Source organism: Phascolarctos cinereus, unplaced genomic scaffold, assembly GCF_003287225.1.
Source record: "Phascolarctos cinereus isolate Bilbo 61053 unplaced genomic scaffold, phaCin_HiC Scaffold_725;HRSCAF=1366, whole genome shotgun sequence".
Classification (NCBI taxonomy): Eukaryota; Metazoa; Chordata; class Mammalia; order Diprotodontia; family Phascolarctidae; genus Phascolarctos; species Phascolarctos cinereus.
This window is the reverse complement of record NW_027556097.1, coordinates 1,628,723-1,654,354: the sequence shown is the minus strand read 5'-3', so window position 1 is coordinate 1,654,354 and position 25,632 is coordinate 1,628,723. Positions and strand designations below refer to the sequence as shown.

Sequence of the window (25,632 nt, the reverse complement as noted above, 5' to 3'; positions counted from 1 at the left end):
GGTCCTACAATTACAGATCCCTCCACCAATCCTGTGGTATTTACATGAATCCTAAGGCCTTCATTCTAGTGAAGCTCTAACACGTAAAGGAGTGAGCACGGATCTAGAGGCAACCATATTGAAATAACCTTAACTATGCTAAGCTTGCAAAAACTGTCCATTGAACACCATCCATGCTAATATAATCATTGAAAAACCTAGATTCCTTTTGGACATGAAGACTGATCAGACAAGAAATATTTATTGAGTACCCACCCTGTACAAGGTTCTGTGTTAGGTGCTGAAAGTTTTATGAGGCTCTGGATCAGTCCTCAAATAGTTACAATCTAGTTATAAGGATTTTCTTTTTTTTTCTTTCAGATGCATATAATGAGGAAGATTTGATGTTGTACTGGAAACATGGAAATAAGTCCTTAAACACAGATGAACATATTTCCCTTTCTCAGTTCTTTATTGAAGAGTTCAGTGCATCTAGTGGATTAGCCTTCTACAGTAGCACTGGTATAGTATGTTACTTAACCTACTAAGAAGCATTTATTAAACACCTACTATGCCCTGCATATCTACCAGTTTAAACTCAGTATTTATATCTAGTTAGCCAACTGACATATAGCAGTAATAAAGTTGCTAATCTATCATTGGCCAAATTAAATGATTTATCCAAAATTTTGCTCTGTGCTACATATTTTTACTGTTTATTAGTAGGAGAATATGCTTTTTAGTTTCAAGTTTATCTAAGGATCTCAAGGCATTTCACTGAGTTACACACAATTCTTACATCTGTTAGGACATTAACTATCCCCCTCTTGGAACAAAGAGGAATGCCTGTATTGTTGCTGATCCTCAAGAGCCTACATACTCATCACCAAGAATCACCAAATCTTGGAATTGGAAGGGACCTCCAATCCATATCTGAACAAGAATCCCTCTGCATTGATGGAGTCAAACTCAAATAGCAACAGATTCCTGTGAGCCACATGTTGACACAGAAAAACTACAAATTAACATTACCTGTGTTTCATTGTATTCATGTTTATTTTGTTAAACATTTGCCAATTGCATTTTAATCTGGAAGTCCTTTGGAGTTTTGCAGCCACAGGTCCTACAACTCTGCTCTACATCATTTGTTGTTCAGTGTTGTGACCCAGTGAACCATAGCACTCCAATACTTTCCATAGGGTTTTCTTGGCAAGGATACTAGAGTGGTTTGCCATTTCTTTCTCCAGAAGATTAAGGCAAACAGGTTAAATGACTTGCCCAGGATCACACAGCTAGTAAATGTCTGAGGCCAGATTTGAGTTCAGATCTTCCTTTCTCCAGGGGGCAGCTAATCAGTGGATAGAGTACCAGGCCTGGAGTCAGGAAGACCTGAGTTCAGATCACACTTCAGACACTAGCTGTGTGATCCTCGGCAAGTCACTTAACCCTGTATGCCTCAGTTTCCTCAACCATAAAATAAACTAGAGAAGGAAATGGCAAACCACTTTAGTATCTTTGCAAAAAAAAATGGGGTCACAAAAAGAGTCAGACACAACAGAGTAACTTCTTGACTCCAGTTCTATCCACTGAGCCATCTACCTGCCTCTAAGTCATACCTAACAACTAGTCATCAAATGTCTTCTTAAAGGTGCCCGAGAAAGAAAACCACTAACTCCTGAGGCAGCCCAATTAGATTTTGGACAGTTTTTATTAGGTTGTTTATTAGGATGCTAGGTGAGAGACAGCACAATGTGGTAGATAAAAAGCCAGCCTTGGAACTAGTTTCAATCCCTACCTCTGACTTAGATTTACTGTGTGAGCATAGCGAAGTCACTTGATCTATGAGAGTGCCCCTGGCAATCTTCTAAGACTCTAGAACAGCTGCAGATCTGTCTGTGTATATGCAGCTTCCTCACTGGAAATTTCCTCCACCATTAAAATCATGGGCTCAGCCCTGACCCTTTACAAAAAAGTTGTTAGAGTGACAGTGATTGAGGATTGGAGTTGCCTGCTTTAGAAGAAAAGCTAACTACTTCTTCTTGAGTGGCCTCCACCCTTGTGGAGACAGCTACTCTTTCTTTTTTTTTTAAGCTTTTATTTAGCATTTTATTTTTCCCCAGTTACATGTAAAAACAATTTTTAACATTCATCTTTAAACTTTGAGTTCCAAATTCTCTCCCTTCCTCCCCACCCTACCCCCATTGAGAAGGCAAGCAATTACATATAGGTTATACATGTGTAGTTATGCAAAACATATTCATAATAGTCAGGTTGTGAAAGAAAACAGACAAGAAAAAAAGCTCAAGAAAAATAAAGTTAAAAAAAGTATGCTTCAATCTGTATTCAGACACCATAAGTTCTTTCTCTGGGGATAGATAACATTTTTTGTCATAAGTCCTTCAGAGTTGTTTTGGATCATTGTATTGCTGAGAATAGCTGATCATCTTACAATATTGCTGTTACTTTGTACACAGTACATTTCATTCTGCATTAGCCCATGCAAGTCTTTCCAGGTTTTTCTGAGAGCATCCTGCTCATCATTTCTTATAGTATAATAGTATTCCATCACAATCACATACCACAACTTGTTCAGCCATTCCCCAGTTGATGGGCATCCCTTCAACTTCTAATTCTTTACCCCTAGAAAAAAACTGCTATAAATATTTTTGTACGTATAAGCCCTTTTACTTTTTTTAATCTCTTTTGGGATACAGACCTAGTAGTGGTATTGCTAAGTCAAAGGGTATGCATGATTTTATAGCCCTTTGAGCATATTTCCAAATTGCTCTACATAATGGTTAAATCAATTCACAACTCCACCAATAGTACATTAAAGTCTCATTTCTCCCACATTCCCTCCAACATTTGTCATTTACCTTTACTGTTTTATTAGCCAATCTAATAGGTACGAGGTAGTACATCAAAATTGTTTTAATTTTCCTTTCTCCAATCAATAGTGAGTTAGAGCATTTTTTCATATGGCTATAGATAGTACAGCTGGTCTTTCAAGGCATCTCCGTGAGCATGACTTTCCCTTTGTCAAGGCCCTCATTCCAACCATAAGAATGAAATTGTAGGTGGGTGGAATACTGAATAATGAAAGAATAGGCAGGCAATTTGATTGCCTGAGACCACTAAGGCCTCTGAGGGAAACAATTCCAACTCTCTACTTACTACTACTCTCTACTTACTATTACTACGAAAAATAAAGATAAGAATAATAGGCTAATATTTATATAGTGCTTTAAGGTTAACAAAGTACATTATATATATATATATATATATATATACATATATATATATGTATATATATATACATATATATATATATATTTCTATCTTAATTAACAACTCTTCTTCCTTATAATACCAATGCTTAGCTCATTCTTTGTCCATGACATCCATGACAGTTCAGATTCACATGGCTTGATGTCTGCCTGCTTTGAAGTATTTAAAACACATTTTAAAAATCTCTTTGCTTTGTTTTGAGGCCCTAGAAGGGGGAATACTCCCCCTTCTCTATGAAGCGGACCATAACCTTTCCTTGAGTATACAAAATGCAGGCCAATAATGCCTTGGATTTATTTTAGTTCTGGTTTCTGAAATATAGGTAAACAACAATGTAAAATATCAACTTTAATGAAACAAAGATGGGCTTTAGAATTGCTACACACTTTGAGCAGGGCAGAGTGTAGAAAATTAAAAAAAGGAAATGGAAAGATTTTGGTGTTGTTCTTAGCCAACCCAGAGCCACTGCTTTCCTACAAAGCTTTGTGTGTCTTCTGCATAGCAGTAGCAACAACAGCTGTGACAACACCATTCTTTAAAGCAGTAATTCTCAAACTCTTCTACATAAGAACCTTTTAGTTCAACCAGAACCTTGGTAGAACCTTTGTAGCAATATCATCTAAAATCATTTGTACTGCCTATTAATAAATAGCATAAAGTTCATTAAAAAAAAAGCCTTGGGGTGTTTCAGAGTTCCTTGCAGCATAGTTTGAGAAACATAGCTCTAGAACTCCTCCCATTTTTCTCTGTTCCATCCTCTCCCAAGTGTTTTACCCACATGTCACTCTTCATGAGAATTTGGGATGCACACATCCCTCCACCTAGGATGAAGAGAGATAGTCTTTGTGTTTTCTGGTACAAACATGGGACCATAATACTCAGGGGCTCACATAGACAAGAATGGAACTTTACATGCACTTACAGTGGTGACACTGATCTCCAATGTCCCAGTACCTCTGGCAGTTAAGTAGTTTCTCTTTCCATCCATTGATCCCAGTTTAGATAAGTCAGACAAGTCTAACAAATATCTCTTCCAAGTGACAGCCATACAAGTATTTGAGTATGTTCCTCCTAAATCTTCCCTTTACCAAGATGGATATCTGCTCAGTTCCTTCAACCAATCCAAATGTAGCCTGAGCTCAAGTCCATCACACTATCCTGGTTGCCCTTTGCTGTGTAGTTCCTACTTATAAATATTCTTCTTCCTAAAATTTAGCACCCAACGGGCAGCTAGGTGGTGCAGTGGATAGAGCTCCAGCCTTGGAGTCAGGAGGACCTGAGTTCAAATCTGGCCTCAGACACTTGACACTTAACTAGCTGTGTGACCCTGGGCGAGAGACTTAACCCCGATTGCCTCACCCAAAAATCAAAAAACCCAAACAACTAAAATTTAGCACCCAGAGATGAATATGATACTCCAGATGTCTCACCAGGACAGAATACAATAGATGTATCATCTCCAATCATATGAACATTATTATATCTCCTGTAATTCTGCCAAAGATTTCTTGGCTGCCATATCAAACTATTGACTCATTATTGAGCTTACATTGCACTAACATGTTAAGCTCTTTTCCAGATTATATACTTTCTAACCACCCCTCATCTATCTTGTATTTGCGAAGCTGATTTTTTGAAATGAATTCTAAGATGTTCATTACATTCAGACCAAGGTTGATTGAGATCTTTTTGAGTTTGACAGTGTCAGCTGACATGCCAGCTATCCCTCCCAGTTTGAGTCATCTGCAAAAATTTAATGAGTGTGATATCTATGTGTTCATCCAAGCCACTGAAAAATATATTAATTGTCAGAGAGTCAAGTACAGATGCTTGGGGACACTCCATTGTAGATATCCTTCCAAGGATATCAAACCTGTAGTAAATCTTCTTGTGGCCTAGTCATCAGTTCCAAATAACAGACTAGATGTTAATATGTGGATTTCTAAGTCAATATGTGGAAGCAGTGATCCTTACATATGGTTTGGTTGCCTCTTTCTATTTGCTGTAAGTATAGAACAAATGTCCTCCAAATCTAGCCTAAAGATCCCCTCTAGGAACTGACAGAAGAAAGAATTTAGCCTCCAGTTCCCAACCTTCAAGCTACGTTATGCCAGTTATACAACATTCTCTTTACCTGCCCTAGCCTGCCATATTGAACTTAGTCAGCCGTGGTATTTCATTTTGTATTTTCCATTTTTCTGGCCATGAATTTGAATCTTTCTATAGCCAGAGACTCTCTTTAACAAGTTTATGTCTCATTAAAAGATATGTTTTAGTTATTTCAAAGTGAACTTCAAATTCTTAGCATTAAAAAAGAAAAAAAATGTAACTTCTAATAAAAATGGAGAAAAATGTTTTTTAAAAGATTCTTCATATTTCTGAGAGCTTTGGTAGTTCCAATAAGAAAAAGAAAGAAATTTCCTTTGCTTTTGGTCCAGAGCTGTGATTTTACTGGTATATAGAGTTTCCAATGAAGAAACCTGTACCAAAGCAGATAGGCATCTTTTGCAATTTCTGCTCTTAGATGAGCAGTCCTCTTAGAGCGGTTGTGACTTTCCCCAGGGTCAGACAGCAAGTTAGTGTCTGAAGTGTGATTTAAGTCATGTCTTTATGATTCCTAATCCATAGTCAATCTATTCCTGCTGTCTCTATAATTGATAGGTTAGTATAGTTTGAAACATCACTTGGACTTCATTTATAAAATGTAAGAGAAAAGTATTTTGTAGTATTTTTGGTTTTGTATCAATAGCAACCACTGCTGGATTTGTTTGACCATTCTCTAAAATTAATATTTTTTTTAAAAAAAAAGAAAGGCTAACATTCAAAAATTTCTAGATGTCCCTGCCTCAGGTGTGTATTTTCCCCATTCCACACAACAGACAAATGATTAAATATTTGTATTCCAAGAGAGTATTTTCCCTGATCTGTTCCTACTACAGCATCCTATTAAAGGAAGTCTCCCATCTACACATCAAAATTATTCAAGATTGGATAATTAAAAGATGTAACAACAAATGTAATCTTATTTGAGAAGCTTAAAACAAAGCTATATGCTCACACAAAGAGTTGGCCATTGTCGTGGAGGAGATCAAGCAGAGTGTTCCAATCTTGCCTCAAGTACTATTTGTGTGACTTTGGGCAAGTTATTTAACCTCCTTGGATCTCAGTCTCTTTGTATATAAAATAAGGGGGGGTTGAACAAGATGGCCTTTGAGGTTCCTTCCAACTCTAAATCTATCACTCTAGAATTGTATGATCCCTACAGATGTTGAGGTCCTTCAGTTGCTCCTATTTGTCGATGACATTAAGCGTTTGAGCATTGTAGAACCTCTTATAAGATATATGTCACTATACTAGAGAGTTTAGACTACCACCCATATTGGAAAAAATCAAGTAGACAAAGAGTATCTATCATCCATATTATGGAACACATGCATGGTAGATGGACACCCCATAGACCTTATCTCTGTATCTACATCTTCAACAGTCAGTACAAATTGACAATGAGCTGACCCTAGAATTAAACAGAAGAGAACAGGATGGATTAACCTTGGGAAATTTCAGAGCTCTTTTAATAATTCTAAATTTCTTCCATCTATTTAGTACTAATGGTGAAGCAATTACCTAGAGAGGCAAAATAAAGCAGGATAGGATTATTTGCTGCAAGTCAGATTTCAAAGAGTTGAAGAGAAAGTATAGGGTAATGAAGTGGAGACATTGGGTATAAACTACTTGATTATGAAAGAAGATAAAAGAGAATATGGAGGGCATGGAAAGATAGAGGAAAGTCTTTAGGACTTGGGAGACATGAACCTATTTGTAGACAGATAGGAAGGTAATCGTAGTAGTAGTAAGAGAGAGATAGAAAATGCATGATAAAGGTTTATTGTTAAAACCAGGTGCAGGGAGGTACAGTAGTAGAAAGGGATAGGATCACAGATCCCTGTAAGAAAATTAAGCTTGTAGGGACAATTTTTCTTCTGGGACAGAAGGGAAGGAAGAGAGATTGATGATGCTAAGACATTTTTAGGAATAGAGATAAACTGAGGGAACTATAATCATATGGCTTCAAGTTTTTCAATGAAGAAGGAGAGGAAGGGAATGAGCATTTATATAGCACTTACTATTGCTATACACTGTGATAAGGACTTTTTACAAATATTATCTCATTTGACAGATGAAGAAACCATAGCTATAAGCAGGAGGGTGTAGGTCGTTTTTGAAGGCTTTAAGCCTTTCTTTAAGAAAAAGCCAAACAGTTGTCATGATTGCTGTGAAGCAATTACCTAGAGAGGCAAAATAAAGCAGGATAGGATTACCAAGAAGCAATGAAGGCCCAGAAGAAGTTATGTTAACTTTGGAAATTACCACTACACCTAGACTCACCATGAATCCTTTCACTTCGACCAAGCCAGCATGTAGTATAATGCCTGGCACATAGTAGGCAATATTATTATTATTATTGACTGAGTGACCAACTGAAATATTTGGATCACATTCATTGAGTCTGATTCAATCATTTAACAATTTTTGACTGATATATAAAACATCATGCTAAGAACTGTTGGGAGAATACAATGAAGAGAATGGGGAAAGGGAATAAGCATTTATTAAGCATCTATTATGTGCCAGGCACTGTGCTAACTACTTTACAAATATTGCCTCACTTGACAGAGTTCCTGCCTTCAATCAACAAGCACTTAATAAGAGCCCACCATGTTGCAGGCACTCTGCTAGGTGCTAGGCCTACAAACAAAAAGAATGAAGCATATATATGCACATATGGCTCTAACTCCCAAAGTGAAACATGGAAATACCATAAGAGGGGTACAAAGTGCAGCCACCATTCAGAGATGGCAAAGATTACTAACTACTAACAACAGAGAGGGAAAATTTAGCTAGGCGTTGAAGGACAGGAAGGAACTGAAGAAGAAACACTGAAGGCAAAGACATTCTAGGTTGTACAGTAATTGATTTAAACATCTTGGGGTTATAAAAATCAGGAGTCTTTGGGCTGTTCTACTAATGGCTTGTTAAATGAAAATGGCACTGAAAGTCACCCATGGTTCCTTTCCTTGTGCCTTTACCAGCATTTCACTTGAGTTATTGAACTCCCTTGGTGCTCTGCTGGCTATCCCCTGGGACTTAAATCCTTGAGAGACCAGTGGCAATCTCTGTCATCAGCCAACAAGTATCATTGGCATTTGGGAAAGGGGCACCTTAGGAGTATTCCTGGAGTAGGACTTCTTTAACTTGCCTAATAGACAAATCATCTCTTTTTCTAATTATCCACTTGAGGAAGGAGAAAATTGAACACGTTGAGTTTTGAGTTTCACCTCTCCAAATTTATGACCAACAAATTGTAATAATTTAGGTGTTTCAAATAGTGATTTTTTTTCTCAAATGTTGAGTGTTCTGACTCCAGTTAGGAAAAACTTGGAGATTCTTATCTTTCCAGTAGAATATACCTTAAAATATTTTGTTAAATTGGGCAAAAGATCTTTCTAATTCTGTTTACAACATGTGGTTAAGATTACAGAGAAGCTGCACAATGCCTGCTAGTGACGAATGATGGAGGGCCATAATCATGGGTGCCTTTTTAAACGAGTCATGTATCTGGATGTGGAAAACTGCTCTTAAATGTTCATAAAAAGATGAAAGTATGTATACCAGAAGAAAAGAAAGGGATAAAGATACTATTTCTTTGCTACAAAATGTTGTCTCTGTAGTGGATAGTTTTCTGTTTTCTGATATTTTGCCTTTAGAGGAGCCAGAAAAAAAAAGCTTTTTGAAACTAAAAAAAAAAAATCCACAAAAAGACAGTCTAGGTTGAACTTAGACTGCCCTTGTCCAATAATTGCATTGAAGTGCTTGGAGCAAGCTGCTTTGTTTGCAGAAAACTTGCAAATATATGTGAAGAAGTTTAACTGTGAAGTGTCACAGAGGATTGTCTACAAAGGAGAGCCTGCAGAATACTCTTGAATTGCTTGAAATCCTTTGGCTTTGAAATTTAATTCAACATTTACTTCTTGGAAATAACTTACTATATTCTTGATTATTTTAGTAAGCTTGTTACCTGTGATAAGAATGTGAGCTCCTTGAAAGCAGCAATTGTTTTATTCTGTGTATTTGTATCCTCAGCTTCTACAACAGAGCCTGGTACATAGTAAGCATTCAATAAACACTTGATTGATAATTGTGGAGGGGATAGCAGGGTAGGTACTTGTACTAATGGAAATTCTTAACCTTTTCCCAACAGGTTGGTACAACAGGCTTTTCATTAACTTTGTGCTAAGGAGGCATATTTTCTTTTTTGTCCTGCAATCCTATTTCCCAGCCATGCTGATGGTGATGTTGTCATGGGTTTCATTTTGGATTGATAGAAGAGCTGTTCCTGCCAGAGTTTCATTGGGTAAATTTTCATGAACCTTTGTGCAATATTAATGATTGCATAGGCAACTGAGAGAAAAGAAGGGGGAAGTAATTTGGGGTGGAATGCAGAGGTTGCTTAAATGTTTCTGTGTGGATCCTTCCTCTAGACAATGGTAATGACTGGCTGAGATTGAAATCAGTAATTAGCCCTAGGGGATGGGAGATGTTTGGAGATGCTTTTATTTATTTTTTTTTTGTTCATTTATTTGTTTATTTATTTATATGTATATACATGTATATATGTACATATATTCACACATACATTTATATGTATATACATACACACATTCATACATATATAATGGATAGAGGGGTAGTAAAAGAGAGAGAGAGAGAATATGTTAAGTGTTCCAAGCACTCTGCTAATTGCTAGAGATACAAATACAAAAAAGTAAGACAGTCCCTGCCTCAAAGAAGCTAATGGGAGAAGACAAAACATACAGAAGAACTAGAAAGGCGGAGGACAGGTGAGGCAGCATGGCATTGAGCAGCCAGGAAGTAGCTAGGAAAATACCTGAGCCTCAGAAAAATTATGCCAAGTTCACCTACCAGAGCCAAGTGGAATCCAGGTTATGGGTGGGCAGGAGGTGAAGGTGATAGTCTTGACAAGAAGAGCTGTGTGTGAAGCACTAGGGTAGCAGAGAAGTGATATACTGAGTTGTTCCCATATAATCAGGCATAACTCAACAAAGATAAGAAATAGGTCAAGTTTAGATTCGGCAATCCCATCTTTATCTTTTGCCTTTCTTTAACCTCCTTTTCTTCCTCTAGTTCATGCTGCCACGGATCTGGTCCCCCACTTCAAGGAAAAAGCTTTCTGATCAACTATGTAATACTAAGGGGTTTCTGACTCAATAAATCACCCCTCCCCAATGTGTTTGTTTTAAAAGGGTGTGTCAGGGGCAGCTGGGTGGTGCAGTGGATAGAGCACCAGCCCTGGAGTCAGGAGGACCTGAGTTCAAATTTGGCCTCAGACATATAATACTCCCTACCTGTGTGACTCTGGGCAAGTCACTTAACTCCAATTGCCTCACTTAAAAAAAAAAACAAAAGGAATGTCATAGAGAGATAATGTTTAGCGCAAAGAACTTTATTTATGATGGTAGAATTTCAGGTATTGTGGTATCTGAGTTAAGAGTCAGTTGGGAGCAAGGGGACTTTTTCAGTTCCTCTCAGAGTAGATAGAATACATAGAAAAATGATTATTCTATTGAATATGTTACTTGCTACTCTGAAACACATAGAATTACAAGAAAGATAGAAACTAAATTTCATTGTAATTCATGGACTTAAAAAACCAGGAGTAGAAGATCCAGATTAAGAAATGAAAGGAAGTTCAGACATCATCTAATCAAACTTCTCATTTTACAGTGCACAGATAATGCAACTAAGACCCAGAAAGGTTAAGTAATTTGCTCAAGGTTATACAAGTAGTAAATAGAAGAGCCAAGATTCAAACTCAAATCTCTCTGAATCTAGTACTATTTCTACTGTACCAAAAAGGGCCATCTTATTTCTACTAATTTTGTTCTTTCTCATATAATAGTAGGCTTAGACAGATTAAAATAAGTGGTTCATAATCATTATAACTAGTGTCTGACCTATGCCAGGAAGGGTGACATATAAGTTAAATGTTCATAAATTGTAGGCATCTTTCAAAAGATTATTAGGGTTATGCAGGCATACCTCAGCAATATTGTGGGTTCAGTTCAGATCACCACAATAAAATTAACATCACAATAAAATGAGTCACACAAATATTTTTTTGTGTCCCAGGGTACATAAAACTTATATTTATACTATAGTATAGCCTATGAAGTGTGCAATAGTATTGTCTAAAAAAAAAACAATGTGCATAACCTTAATTAAAAAATACTTTATTGCTAAAATAAAATACTAACCATTATCTGAGCCTTCAGTGAGTCATAATCTCTTTGCTGGTGGATGGTCTTGCCTTAATGTTCATGGCTACTGACTGATCAGGGTAATAGTTACTGAAGGTTGGGGTGGCTGTGTCAATTTCTTAAAAAAAGACAACAAATGAAGTTTGCCTCGTCAATTAACATTTCCTTTCACTTGAAAACTTAGAGGCCATTGTAGGGTCATTAACTGGCCTAATTTCAATATTGTTCTATCTGAGGTAATAGGGCTGCCCAAGGAGAGGGAGAGAGATGGAGAACAGCAGGTCAAGGAACAGTCAGAACATGCACAACATTTATTAAGTTCACCATCTCATATGAGTGTAGTTCGTGGTGCCCAAAAACAATTACTATAATAATATCAAAGATCACAGATCACCATAACATATGATAATAATAATGAAAAAGGTTTGAAATGTTGTGAGAATTACCAAACTGACACAGTCATGATGTGAGTACATGGTGTTGGAAAAAATGGTGCCAATAGACTTGCTCAGTGCAGGGTTGCCGCAAATCTCTGATTAGTAAAAAATGCAGCATCTGTAAAGCATAATAAAGAGAAGCACAATAAAACAAGGTATAAAGGTATTATTATTATTATTATCCTTTATCATTATTGTTCCTCCACTACACAACTACTGTAATACCTCACTGTGGTACTCAGATGATCCTGGGTCCTTCAAGGCTGTGTCTCAGAGCACAAGCTCTGGGGGACCCTACTAGATTGCTGGCTTCAGGTATGGACTTGATCACAGACTATATGTCTATGTCCTCTATCTAAAGAACAGCTAAGCTAAATTTGCAAAGGCTATTCAGGTCAGCTTCAATGGGACAAATTTGTCAGCCCCAGCAATTCTCAGAGATCATTCCCTAAGTCATAGAGGAGCTGTGACAAGTCCGTATAAGGAAGGAAGAAGGAGGAAAGGGAAGAAAAGGGAGAAAGGTTTTAAATAGTGCCTACTATGTGCTAAACTGTGCAAAGCACTGTGTTAAGTGTTTTATATAGTGCCTACTATGTGCTAAACTGTGTAAAGCACTGTGTTAAGTGTTTTACACATATTATCTCATTTGGTCCTCACACCAACTCTGAAATGTGCCTTTTATTATTCCCATTTTATAATTGAGGAAACTGAGATGATGTAGAGGTTAGGGAACTTGCCCAGCATCACACAGTCAATAAATATCTGTGGCTGGATGTGAATTAGATGTGAGCTGGATGGAGTCTTCCTGACTCCAGTCTAGCAATATCAATTCTGACCTATATGATAAAGCTCTTTTCTTTCTTTTTTGAGACAATCAAGGTTAAGTGACTTGTCCAGGGTCACACAGCTAATGTCTAAGGCTGAATTTGAACTTAGATCCTCCTGACTCCAGAGGCTCTGCTCTATCCACTGTACCACCTAATTGCCCCAAGCTCCTTTCTTAAAATATGTCACCTACTAATATGTAGTAAAAAGAACTGTTACAATTAATTTGCAACTGTATTCTTCCTGGCATACATATATATGAGGCTTCTGGACTATCTGACAACTGCTTAAGGATGTTTTAAATTCTTGCTCTGGGCGTGTCATTTAACCTCCTAGAACCTCAACATTCTGCACTGTAAAAAATGACAGGATTGTATTAGATAGGCTCTAAGCCTTCTGACTTTAAATATATGACCCTATTAGCCTAAATATCCTTGTGATTTGGGGAAGTATTATATTTCCTGCCTTCATAGTACAGTCAGCTGCTTCATTGTGTCTCATCATCATCATCATCATCATCATCATCATCATCATCACAACATCTATATAGCACTTACTATGTGCCAGGTGCTGTACCAAGAGCTTTATAATTATTTTTTCATTTGATCCTCACAATAGTCCTGGAAGGTAGGTATGCATTTTTACAGATGTGCCCATTTTACAGATGAGGAAACTGAGGCAAACAGAGGTTAAGTGACTTGCCCAAGGTCACACAATGAATAAGTGTCTGAGGTCAGATTTGAACTCAGGTCTTCCTGACTCTAGGCCCAGCTCTCTATCCACTGTTCCACAGTAGCTACCAAGACTGGGTTGTACACAGCATAGTAGTAGAAGCTTCTCAGTTTGCAGCCACTCACAAATTAAAGTATGCATCCTGGCTAACATAGATGCAATTCTTTCCCTCGACTGGCATCCAGCTTACCTCCCCCCATCTACTTATATTTGTGACCAGAGGAGATAATATTTGGGAAACTAGAGCTGGGCTTTTTATCCACCCTTCATATTTATAAATGCATACAATTGAAAGGAGTCAATAAACTTAATTATGCCTAGATATTCAATAAGGTTTCGGGCAACCTGTCTGTGTAAAGAAAGGTGCAGGGTTCTGAAGAGACAAGAGAGGGATGTCTACTTCACTTTCCCTTCCCCATACACATATAGCCCTCACTTCCTTCCAAGCCTATAGGAGGAAAAGGTTATATTCATTTCAAAGTGAGCATTGAGTTTTTCTTTTCTTTTGTTTTTCCCCTCTGATAAACCTGTCTAAGGTTGAAGCAAATCTCTGGGGCAGGTGGATCATCAGAGATGTTTCCCAGCTACACATAATAGACTAGAACAAATTTTTATCAGACCAGAAAACTTTTTCTACCAAAGGTTCTGATTTCTTGAAACCTTGTAAACTTATTAATCAACTTCTTTTACATCTCTGTTGCCTTTAATTCTGCTTCTCCTGTATCCCAGATCTCTTCTTGGTTCCTGTTCCTCCCCCATAGACATATTAGATGGAGGGTTATAAGAAGCAGAGTGATCTGAGGTTTAAAAAAAAAGTACAGTTAACCCTTCCACATTGCGACTTTCCCCATTCAGTTTGGCCATATAGTGGATCAGGATAAGAAATTAAATGGGAATTTTGGGGGAGTTTTGAGGAAGCCACAGGCAACACACAAAGCCCAGCAGATGACACAGAAAAAGTTTAGAAACTCAAAAATGGATAAAATATGAGTATAGTATTATATAATATTAATACATTTTACCTTGTAATACCATAATAATTCAGACTTCTCAGGTACAAAGGGAGGATCAAAATATTTTACACAGATTTTCCAGGTTGTGGGGCAAGGAGTGTCCCTAACCCCTATGATGTGGAAAGGATAACTATAAATGTTTTTACTTATCAATCAGCTACAACAGCTAGAGCAAAGGCACTGAGAAGAGAAATGGAGTATCACGTATGAGGAACAGAAAAGCTAGTTTGACTAGGTCATAGAGGATATACAATGAGGCTAGGTTGAGGCCCAGGTTGTGAAGAGCTTTGAATGACAAATGGAAGAGTTTCTGTTTGCTCTCAGAGGTAATGGGTTGGGAAATAATGCTATGACTCGGCACAGTTCAGCCACATTCCAGACCTTCTGAATTCTGTATGACTAAAGTAGGCAGGAGATTTGCATTTCATTTTCTTCATTCTTCATTCATTCTTATTAGGCATTATCACACTATTTTATAGAGATGAAAACTAAGGCACAGAAAGGTTGTGAAAGCCTATGGTCATGTGGCTGGGAAGTGTCAGAGGTAGGATTAGAATCCAGGTCTTCTTGACTCCAATACTCCATCCACTAGAGAAGACAAAGCTATAGCCCAAATGACTTGACTTTTACAAAATACTTTTACCAAACACATTTTAAGTGAATTGGAAACATAGTTTCTGATCCTGAGAGAAAACCTTTCTTCAGTATATGGTCAGCTTGGATCATTCAAAATTCTTTTGATGGGAGATTAACTTCAATGGCTTTGAAAGGAATACTATTTTTCAAGATTAATGTATCTCTAAGAAGTGGCTAGAGACCCGTAAGCATGTCTAATGGAGCTATAATGTTTTCAAGCCCTAGACCTATTGCTCTAGGAATCTATATTTGGGTGCTCTCATAATTCATTATAATAACAGTAATAGAGTAGTAGTAGTAGTAGTAGTAGTAGTAGTAGTAGTAGTAGTAGTAGTAGTAGTAGTAGTAGTAGTAGTAGTAGTAGTAGTAGTAGTAGCAGCAGCATCCCCTTATTCTCTCCTCCCTGCTCATCTAATTCATCTTTAATAACTTTTGGGAAAAGGAAGTGGGGCTACGACCTGGAACGCTAATTTAAAATAAATATGTACATTTAAGCCAACATAAATGGGTTGATTTAAGCACCCTTACAAAAGAAAATGACTGCACCTTCATTGATCTCTGGGAGATGTAGATAATGCCATTTCTTTTACTGGACCAATTCTCATTAATTTATAACACATGAGACAAGACTTCTCTAAGTGGAAGCTTCTATATTGTAAACCATTCATTTGCCCATTGAGAATTATATTACAAGCCATTAAAAATAAGGAGGCAGCATGATGTGCATAGAGAGTGGTCCTTGGAATTAAGAAGGCCTAACTTCAAATTCTGCCCCTAATTAATACCAAGTGGTGCTGAGAAAGCCTCTTAGCCTCTCAATGGTCCCAGGAAACTCCTGGAACTTTCTACTAGGGAATAGGTGCTGATCATACTGACAGAGAAGTTTCCTTAAGCTTAAGCTTCTTTCACCAATGAAATCACAGATCTGGGTAAAACAAACAAAATTGTGTGTGTGTGTGTGTGTGTGTGTGTGTATGTGTGTGTGTAAATGTGTGAAGCAAAGGATTTAGTTGCCCTATAATGCTTATTCCTACCTGAAAGAAGGAAAATAAGGTCCAGATGGAGACCGAGCCAGCCAACAGCAGAGATTGAAATGTCGGTCAGTTTCCCTACTCTTCTGCTCTGAGCATGTTAGTGAAAAAGAACCTGGGGAAAATACTATGACCATTTGCAAGTTTTATATTACATAAATTGTGTTGTGTTGTCATTGCTGTGTTGAGATGGCTAGGTGGCATAGTGGACAGAGAAACAGACTTAGAGTCAGGAAAAACTAAGTTCAAATCCTGCCTTACGTACTTAACTAACTGTGTGACCTTGAGCAAGTCACTTAACTTTTTCTCAGTTTCGATTTCTTTCTCTATAAAATGGGCATAATAATAGCATCTACCTCTCAAGGTTGTTGTGAGAACCAAAGGAAATAACACGTGAAGTATTTTGCAAATCTTGAAGTGCTACATAAATGCTTATTGTGATACCTGAAGATTGTTTTTCTTTGTTGAATAGTGCCTGGCTCTAGTAGATGTTTAGTAAATGCTTGTTGACGTGACAGATTTCTTGGGATTCCATGGCCAATGAATCTGCCACCTGGCAGTCAGCTAGTTGGTGATGGGATTCTCAGATGCTTAGTTGGGCTTATTCTTAGACAACAGACAGATCACTTGGACTGTGCTCAAAGTCTTTACAGAGTGATAAAACCTACAAAAGCTCATGCTTCACCAGAGCAGCCTTCAAGGATGTTGGGTCACTAGTGTACCATGATAATGAGAGAATTGAGCTTTGGGTTTGGGGATTTGGGGTTTTTGGTTTTGTGTGGTGGTGGTGGTGTTTTGGTTTGGTTTTTTGAAAAAAAAATGAGGAAGTAAAAAATTGGAAAACTGCAATGGGTTTATACAGATACTTTTGTTTTCAATGTGTGACTTAAATGAATGGAAATCTCACAGAACTGTTTTGAGGGGCAGAAGTGACACAAGTGAGTAGTGGCCATTGATATTCATGTTGAATCTGTGCAGTTAGGGTTTATTCTGCTATTTGGATTTCATACTACTTGAAAAATCACTAAAGATCCCATTTGTACTTTCTTCATGGAGATTTAATACTTTAAAATATGCCAGCCAGAATCTAATCAAATAATTACTGTGTAACACAAATACTCAGAAAATGTTATTTATATTTTAAGTATAAATTATTGATGTTGGTTGTTGAGACCCTCTTCCCGTGACATGTGGATTAATTGAAATGACTGAGCAAACAAAGGTTCAAGCTTCCAAGCATACCAGTTTATTAAATGATGGATGCCCATTTGCACAGCAAATCTGGACCAGGCCCACAGATTGGCACTGGACCTTGAATATAGGAGGGGACATATTTTTGTGCATTAAAAGAAAACAATTAACTGAATATAAATCAGGATACAATGGCAGGTAACCTGATTTTTAATTAGAAGAAAGATTAAAGGCTTTCCAAGTTGGGAGAGAGAAGACTGAGTGAACAGGTGCAATTCCCTGAAATAAGAAAAAGAAGTGTCCCATTACCCCTCCCCCTCACCAATGTCTATATTCATTCAAAGGAACAAGGAAACAGCAACTGACTGACCAGTAAAGGGTCATTCTTCAGATAAGACATGTGAGTTGCTTGAGTTGAATAATTGTGAACAAACTCCTTGCATCTTTAGATCTGACTGAGTTTCTGGTCAGCATAGCCTAGGTCCTTAGTTAAGGGTTTCTCAGCAACAGGTAGAGGTGGTCCAGCTTCCCAGCCACACAGGGTTGGGTTCGAACAATACAAATAAAGTTTTCTCACAATTCCCATAATTGAACAAAGTTTTCTCACAAGACAGAAATTGGACTAGACCCATAATTATATAGAAAAGTAACTGAGCTAAATTCAGAATTTAATCACAAGGTGAAGTCATTGTGGTTCACTCAATTTCCACAATTCCCTCACTTCCCAAACATATCTCACACACACACACACACACACACACACACACACACACACACACACATGCATTCACTGTAATCTACCTTTTCAGTTTTATCTCATGTTGTTCTGTCGTGGCCAACTCTTTGTGACCCTGTGGACCATAACATTTCATTGCTGTCCATGGGATTTCCTTAGCAAAGATACTAGAATGGTTTGCCATTTCCTTCTCCAGTGGATTAAGGAAAACAGAGGTTAAGTAAGTTGCCCAGAGTCACAGAGCTAGCAAGTGTTTGAGGCCGGATTTGAACTCACATCTTCCTGACTTCAGGGCCAACACCCCATCCACTGAGTCATCTTGCTGTCTCTATCTCATACCACTTCCTTTAATAAAGTCTGTTTAACAACCAAATTGGAGACATTTCATCCTTCCATTCTAATCCTGACATCTCCTTTATCCATAGCTTTGTTCACACTGACCCTTGAAGCCTTTAATGGCAACATACTCATCACTTTCCTTCCTTCATGGCCCATTTAAAGCCATTTAAGCCTTCTCTGACATCCCTTGACCCCAGGTGACTGACTTTTCCAGCTGCAAATTTCTCATTTCATTTTATTTGACCTCCTTCATACTTTTCAAACTTTTACTCATATCATAGTTATTTGTGTAGGTGTCTTCCCATCCCCATTTCTTAATAACTTACTTGAAAGCAGCTTCTCTGTGGTAACTATTCCTAAATCCCTAGTACCTAGCTAATCATCCTGATCAAGAGAAGTGAGGGAAAAGGACGGCAAAAGAGAACAAGAGATAAGTAAAGAGAGGCAGAAAGATCTTGAATTTAGATTTAATTAAAATGCATGCTTTAAAATTTGCTCAAACTTGTTTTTAGCTGTTATTTTACTTATTATTTAGTTATTACTGCTTTGATGTTAAAACTGTCAGGCTATAAACAAGAAATTGGTTACTTGGATTCATCCTGTATAAGGTTCAAGAGTTTCTATTATTACTTACTGTAAAAGTGCTGAATTTAAGGTAAGAGCACCTCAATTTAAAAACTGGCATGTGACTTTGAACATATTACTGTACCTTTCATTGCCTCAGTTTCTTCATCTGAAAAATGACTGGAAGATTTCTAAGGTCCTTTTCAGCTCTGAATCTAAGATAAGGAACAAGGAAATACAATTTATGTAGTGCCAGGCATTTTGCAAATATTATTTCTCCCTGCAAGATAGGTCCCTTATTAGCCCCATTTTATAGTTAAGGAAATTAAGGCTGAGAGAAGTGAAAAGACTTGCCCAGGCACATAGCAAGAAAGTGTCTGAGGTCAGACTCAAACTCAGGTCTTCCTGACCGCAGGCCCAGCACTCCCTCTGTCCCCTGCACCACCTAGTTGGCTTGGATACTATGACCTTACTTCAGTGGATTTACAATTCATTCTCCTTGACTTGGCAGGTATAACCACTGTGCTGACAATGTCCACTGTTATCACTGGAGCCAGTGCCTCGACGCCTCAGGTGTCTTACATCAAAGCTGTGGATATTTACTTATGGGTCAGTTTTCTCTTTGTGTTCCTGCCCGTCATTGAGTACGCAGCAGTGAATTACCTCACCACGGTAGAAGAAAGAAAGCAATTTAAAAAGAGGGGCAAGGTATAGCCTCATATATTTGTTTTTCCTGTGTAATTCTTTTTGGGAAAGTCCAGTGTCACATCCAAACTCTGATTGACATCATGTTGACAACAATATGCCTTTGTTCTATCACATTCCTTCACAAAGTACAAGTTTATAGAGTTAGGAAAATACATTGAGGCCCATCGCTGATATAAGGATACACTAGGAGTCTTTAATATCCTGGTTTGATCAGAGAGGATTACTCTTCCCTCATCCATGAACAATCCACGTCTTGAAATGTGTCCTGGAGTAGAAGTGGAAAAGCTGGCTAACGTATAAATAGTAAATCCAGTTTCATTCTTCTAATGGATCAGTGTCCTTGGGGCTTATAGTGAACATAGAGATTTTAAAATTAAAACCGTAGACCAGGAACTGGATAGTACTTCAGAAGCCATCGTCCTCATTTTGCCAGTGAAGAAACTAAGGCCAAAGGAGGTAAAAGGACTTACCCAAGGTCACAGAAGTAGTAAGTTAAAGTGGGATCGGAACCTGACTGCAGATTCAATACCCTGTCCACTGAATAGAGAGCACCAGACCTGCAGTCAGGAAGACTGATCTTCTTGAATTCAAATTTGGCTCAGACACTTGCCAGCTGTGTGACCCTGGGCAAGTTCCTTAACCCTCTTTGCCTCAGTTTCTTCATCTGTAAAATGAGCTGGAGAAGGCAATGGCAAACCACTCCAGTATCTTTGCCAATAAAACCCCAAATGGGGTCCCAAAGAGTCAGTACACCACTGAAATGACTGAACAATAACCCCTGAATTTTGTCTTCTCTTCATTGCGTACAAAGAAGATAATCAGCTTCTGTGCTCAAAGGAGAATAATCAAGCCATTTGAATGGATTAGCCATCTCACCTCTTTCTCTTTTTATAGCAACTTATAAATTTGGAGAATCATAGACAGAGATCTGGAAAGGACTCTCAAAGTTGTCTAATCCAAACGGGGACTTTATCAGATAAGGAAACAGAAGCACAGAAAGCTTAAGTGACCTGCCCGATGTTACCCAAGTTGCAAGAGGCAAAGCCAGGATCATGACCCTATAACTTCTCTAAAACTCAACCAGCTACTTTAAGATAGATGGTCATTTTCCATGGCTTACCTGATGAAGCATAGATGTACAGTAAATTAGAACAATGGATTTGGAGTCAACAGATGTGGATTTAAATCCTGCCTCTGATACTTGTTACGGGAAACCATGAGAAAGTCTCCTAACATCTTTGGGCCTCAGTTTGCTCATCTGTAAAAATGAAGGTAATAAGGTAATAAGTAGAAGGTAATAAGGCATAAATCCCATGAAATGTCAAATGGGTTACTGCTGCCATTTCTATTCCATTGCCAAAAGAGTTAGTGTGTATAGGTTTGCGTCTGTTGGAGGTTGAGGGAAGGGTCATACAAATAATTTGTGAGCTTAGAAATTGAAGAGAAATTATGTAAATGACAATTTGCCTTCATATAGAAATTCAGTTTTCACAATACTTTCCTGACAATAAATACCTCTGTGAGGAAGGTTAAGAAAGTTTCACTAGCCCCATTTTGCAAATGAGGAAACCAAAATCTCTTAAAGGCTAAGTGACTTGGCGATCTAGGGATCACACACCTAATAAGATTCTTCAATAAGATTTGAACTCAGGTTTACCAGAGTCCAAGCCTAGTACACTACCTGTTACATCGTAATACTTATGGAATACAGAAACAGCTGACTCAAGGTACAGACTCCCAGGCAACTGAATTCAACCTAATTTAATTCAGTAAATATGTATCAAATGCCTCTGATCTTCAAGACACGGTGCTGTGTGTCGTAGAAGGTATAAAGGCATATCAAGACCTACCCTCAAGTGACTTATAATTTAACAGGATTGGGGAGGGTTATGTATGTTCAGTTGTGTCTGAGTCTTTGTGTCCCCATTTTGGGTTTTTCTTGGCAAAGATACTGGAGTGGTTTGCCATTGCCTTCTACAGCTCATTTTACAGATGAGGAAACTGAGGCAAACAAGGTGAAGGGCCTTGCCCAGGGTCACACAGCCAGTAAGTGTCTGAGGTCAGATCTGAATTCATGAATATGAATCTTTCTGATTCCAAGTTCAGTGTGCTCTATCCATTATGCCACCTAGCTGCCCCTAATGAAAGTACCATGCTAAAATGCAAGATAACACTAGTAATAACAATATCTAACATTTACATAGCACTTTAAGGTTTGCAAGAATTTTCCAAATATTATCTTATTTTATTCTCTCAGCAACCCAGAGAGATTAAGTACTGTTGTTATCCCTACAGGTTAAACAACTTGCCCAGGGTCTCACAGCTAGTAAGGATGTGAGAGCTGGATTTGAACTCAGGGCTTCCTGACTCCAGGTCCAGCACTCTAGCCAGTGTGCCACATTGCTGCCTCTGTAGTGGTGGTCCATAAGAGGAATTAAGGAAGCAAGATGTTGAGAGGGAGTGTGGAAGGGCCATGTCAGTGCTAAGTGGATTAGTGCTAAAGGGGCAGCAAAGCTGATCTGTTGTTCTACATCTCAAAAATATCTTCCCAAACACTGCCTGAATTTTTTACTTTACTTTATTCTACTACCTGAAATTTCACCAACCACAGATTCATTTGAACTAGCATGAATATTCTTAAAAAAAAAAAAAAGCAAATGCCTCTGGGACAGTTGGGCTTTCAGTCATTCATACTTTAGTGATCATTAACATAGTTAGATCTCTTTCTGCCTAACAGCATTGAGATTAGCAGTGCTGAGGGAATACAGGTTTTATTTTAGGCATGTTTGTGGTTATATATGTGTACATATGTACGTAAATATATGTATGTATGTATGTATGTATGTATGTATGTATGTGAATACACACGTTTCTTCTTAAGAGAGTAGTAGGTCCTTGAGAGCACTGTTGCCTAAATCATTGCCTTGCCCATAGATGACATTTCAAAAATGTTCAATGTATGCCCCTATTAGAACATAAGCTCCTTATGAGTTTTTCATTCTTAGTATTTTATCTCATTAATTTAGCAAATTTTGTGATAGGAGAAATGGTTGGTTTTATACAATTCAGTTCTTGGGAGTGAGAAGTAGGGCAGGTATAGTTATGGTGTTTCAGTAAGGGATTTAGGAAGGGAGAAAGGGATGAGAGGCTAGAGGAAAAGGAAAAAAAAAGTTTGTCAAAGACAAATTACCTGTTTCCAAATTTAGCTTTTGAGGAAGGGAAACTTTCTTGCTTCTCAATTTATTATTGTCATTTTTTGGTCATGTGTGTGACTCTTCATTGACCCTATTTGGGATTTTCTTGGCAAAGATACTGGAGTGGTTTGTCATTTCCTTCTCCAGCTCATTTTACAGATGAGGAAACTGAGACAAACAGTGTTAAGTGACTTGCCTAGGGTCACAGCTGGTAAGTGTCTGAGGCCAGATCTGAATTCATGAAGGTGAACCTTCCTGATTGCAAGCCCAGTGCTCCTAACTTGACGTCTCCTCCAAGGATCCAGGATTCAGTTCAGTACTAATGACGTCAAAATCTTGAGATTCTTTCCAAAGGATGTTGTCCAACTAAGTTGCCCCTGTGTTATACATGTGAAGTTTTGGGGTCTTTTTTAATCTCAGTAGAAAATTTAACATTTATTCCAATTAAATTTCATCTTATTGAATTCAGGCCAACCTTGGCCTGTCAAGATCTATTTGGATCCTCATTCAGTTATCCAACATATTTCCTATCCCTCTCAGTTCTATATCATCTACAAATCTGATAAATAAGGTACTCATAGGTGAGAACCCTTTCATTTAGAGGTGGGAAAAATCATGAGAATTTACTATATAAAGCTGGCAGGAGGCTGCAATAGATCAATGTCAAATGGCAGTAATATAAGCTCATGTAATATTTTTTAAAGTTATAAAAATTCTCCATAGAAATGACTATTTGCCTTCTCAAAAAATCCCTGTGAGAAAAAAAAATCAACTATAACAACTATTCCCATTTGACAGGGAAGGAAAATGAGGCTCCACAGTAGTAAAATAACTTGTTTATATCACAAATAAAAATCAGTGATTGAAACATATTCCTTCAAAAAGAGCCCAGATTTCTTTCAATTAAGCAAAATTGTGTTGAATGTAATAAACAATAAGTCAATAAATCCTTAATTATTGATTAAAAGTCACTTTTTTATCTATGGAACTGCCCCATGTATTTGTTTGCTCCATTTTATAACTTTTTTTTTTCAGATTTCTGGAATGTATAACATTGAGGCAGTACAAGCAATGGCATTTGATGGTTGTTACCATGACAGCGAGACTGATGTTGACCCGCCCCCCTTTTCTATACATTCAGAAGAGTATTCAGTAAACAGCAAAAACCCTGACAACCCCACCACTGATTCAGCTCAGCTGAAGAGGAAGAAGTCTTTGAGAGGCAATGTTGGCAAAATCATTCTTAAGAAGAATCATGTCATTGACACATATTCTAGGATTGTTTTTCCTGCAACGTTTATTGTATTTAATTTTTTTTATTGGGGCTTCTATGTATGAACAGAGATTACCAAGCACCAATTTGTGTTTACCAGAGGAATTAACAGAAATGGAAAAGAGGGAGTTGCCCCAGTCCCCCTGGATTGGAGAGGCCCCAACATTACATTTGGAATGTATAATGGATATGTTTATATCTGTAGCACCCAGGGACCCTCTCACCTGTGGACCTCCAGAGAGCTACCCCAGGTCTAGGCACGTTGTGGATCAGAATCATCTCTATACTGTTGTCCATAAGCCCCCAATGGTATATTTACTTTTAATAGTCTGCCATAGGACATACTTCATTCAAAGCAAAGACATTTAAGGAAATAACATACTAATAAAATAATGTTCTTCTCGTAAACTTAAATCTCACTCTCCCACAAATGTATACCCTTACTAAGAAGAGTAGACGTGTAGAAAGTACATACAATACTGATTACCATGGCCCCTACCACCTGAAGGTCAGGTATGTTACATTTCACTTCTCCCCCAGGGTTCTCTGGTACCTTTAAGGAGGTTTGAGATATCCAGATTCTCTCTCACTGACTTCAATCTATGCTAATGGTGTTTCTTCAAGTGTAATGGAGTCCCCCGAGCCCCAATTCCACTTAGCCACTAATAGTTGGATTAGCTTTTACAAAGCAATATTTACTTTAAAGGTATAACAACAAATACATAGATATAGCCTCTAACACATGGGGCATAATCTATCCTCTCCTCCCCACTCCCATTCCACCCTATACCTCCTCAGTCTCTGCAGAGAAGAGGATTAATTTCATAGCTTATTTCACTTCTTATATAGCAAAATCCCATTTCCAATTCCAAAACTCACCTAGACCTTGAGTCTCAAGTACCCTGGCTTCTCAAGACTTCCCTGCCAAGCTGACTAGCTACAAGGATTCCCCCTGGAATCCTAATCCCAGGGCTGTCATAGCTCAAACTCCTGGATCTATAGTGATTACCACGTGCACCTGAAACTGAGGGAAAGTGAAACAAAACAAAAACAGAAACTCCCAAAGCCACAGGCCTAGAAAGAGAAACAGACCTTCCATCCTCACCAATTCAGTCAAAAATGCACCAGCACTTAAGAGTTAACCTTCACCTACAAAGGAAAAAGAGTGCACAGAAAAAAAAAATAGGAAAAGAAAAGAAAAAAGAGTGAGACTTTCCCAGCTTGGCATTTTTAAAGACACACCATGTTCTGGCTTTACAACTCATCAAGTGAAGCAAGTAGAAACATGCATGTAGTAGAACAGAGGATATCTTCTCAGAGGCAGATATCCAGGCATTTTCTAAGTACTGC

The 25,632-nt window shown here is 37.9% G+C and overlaps 1 protein-coding gene across 1 annotated transcript in view; it reads left to right on the top strand.

The window, feature by feature from the left end:
* The window catches only part of GABRR3 (gamma-aminobutyric acid type A receptor subunit rho3), an 83,196-nt gene extending 58,849 nt beyond the window's left edge, over positions 1–24,347 (top strand). The window contains exons 6-9 of the mRNA XM_078156830.1: positions 361–501; positions 9,527–9,679; positions 19,619–19,815; positions 24,045–24,347. Coding sequence (XP_078012956.1) covers positions 361–501; positions 9,527–9,679; positions 19,619–19,815; positions 24,045–24,347 — 794 coding nt within the window. The remainder of the gene's footprint in view (positions 1–360; positions 502–9,526; positions 9,680–19,618; positions 19,816–24,044) is intronic.
* The last annotated feature ends 1,285 nt before the right edge of the window (positions 24,348–25,632 follow it).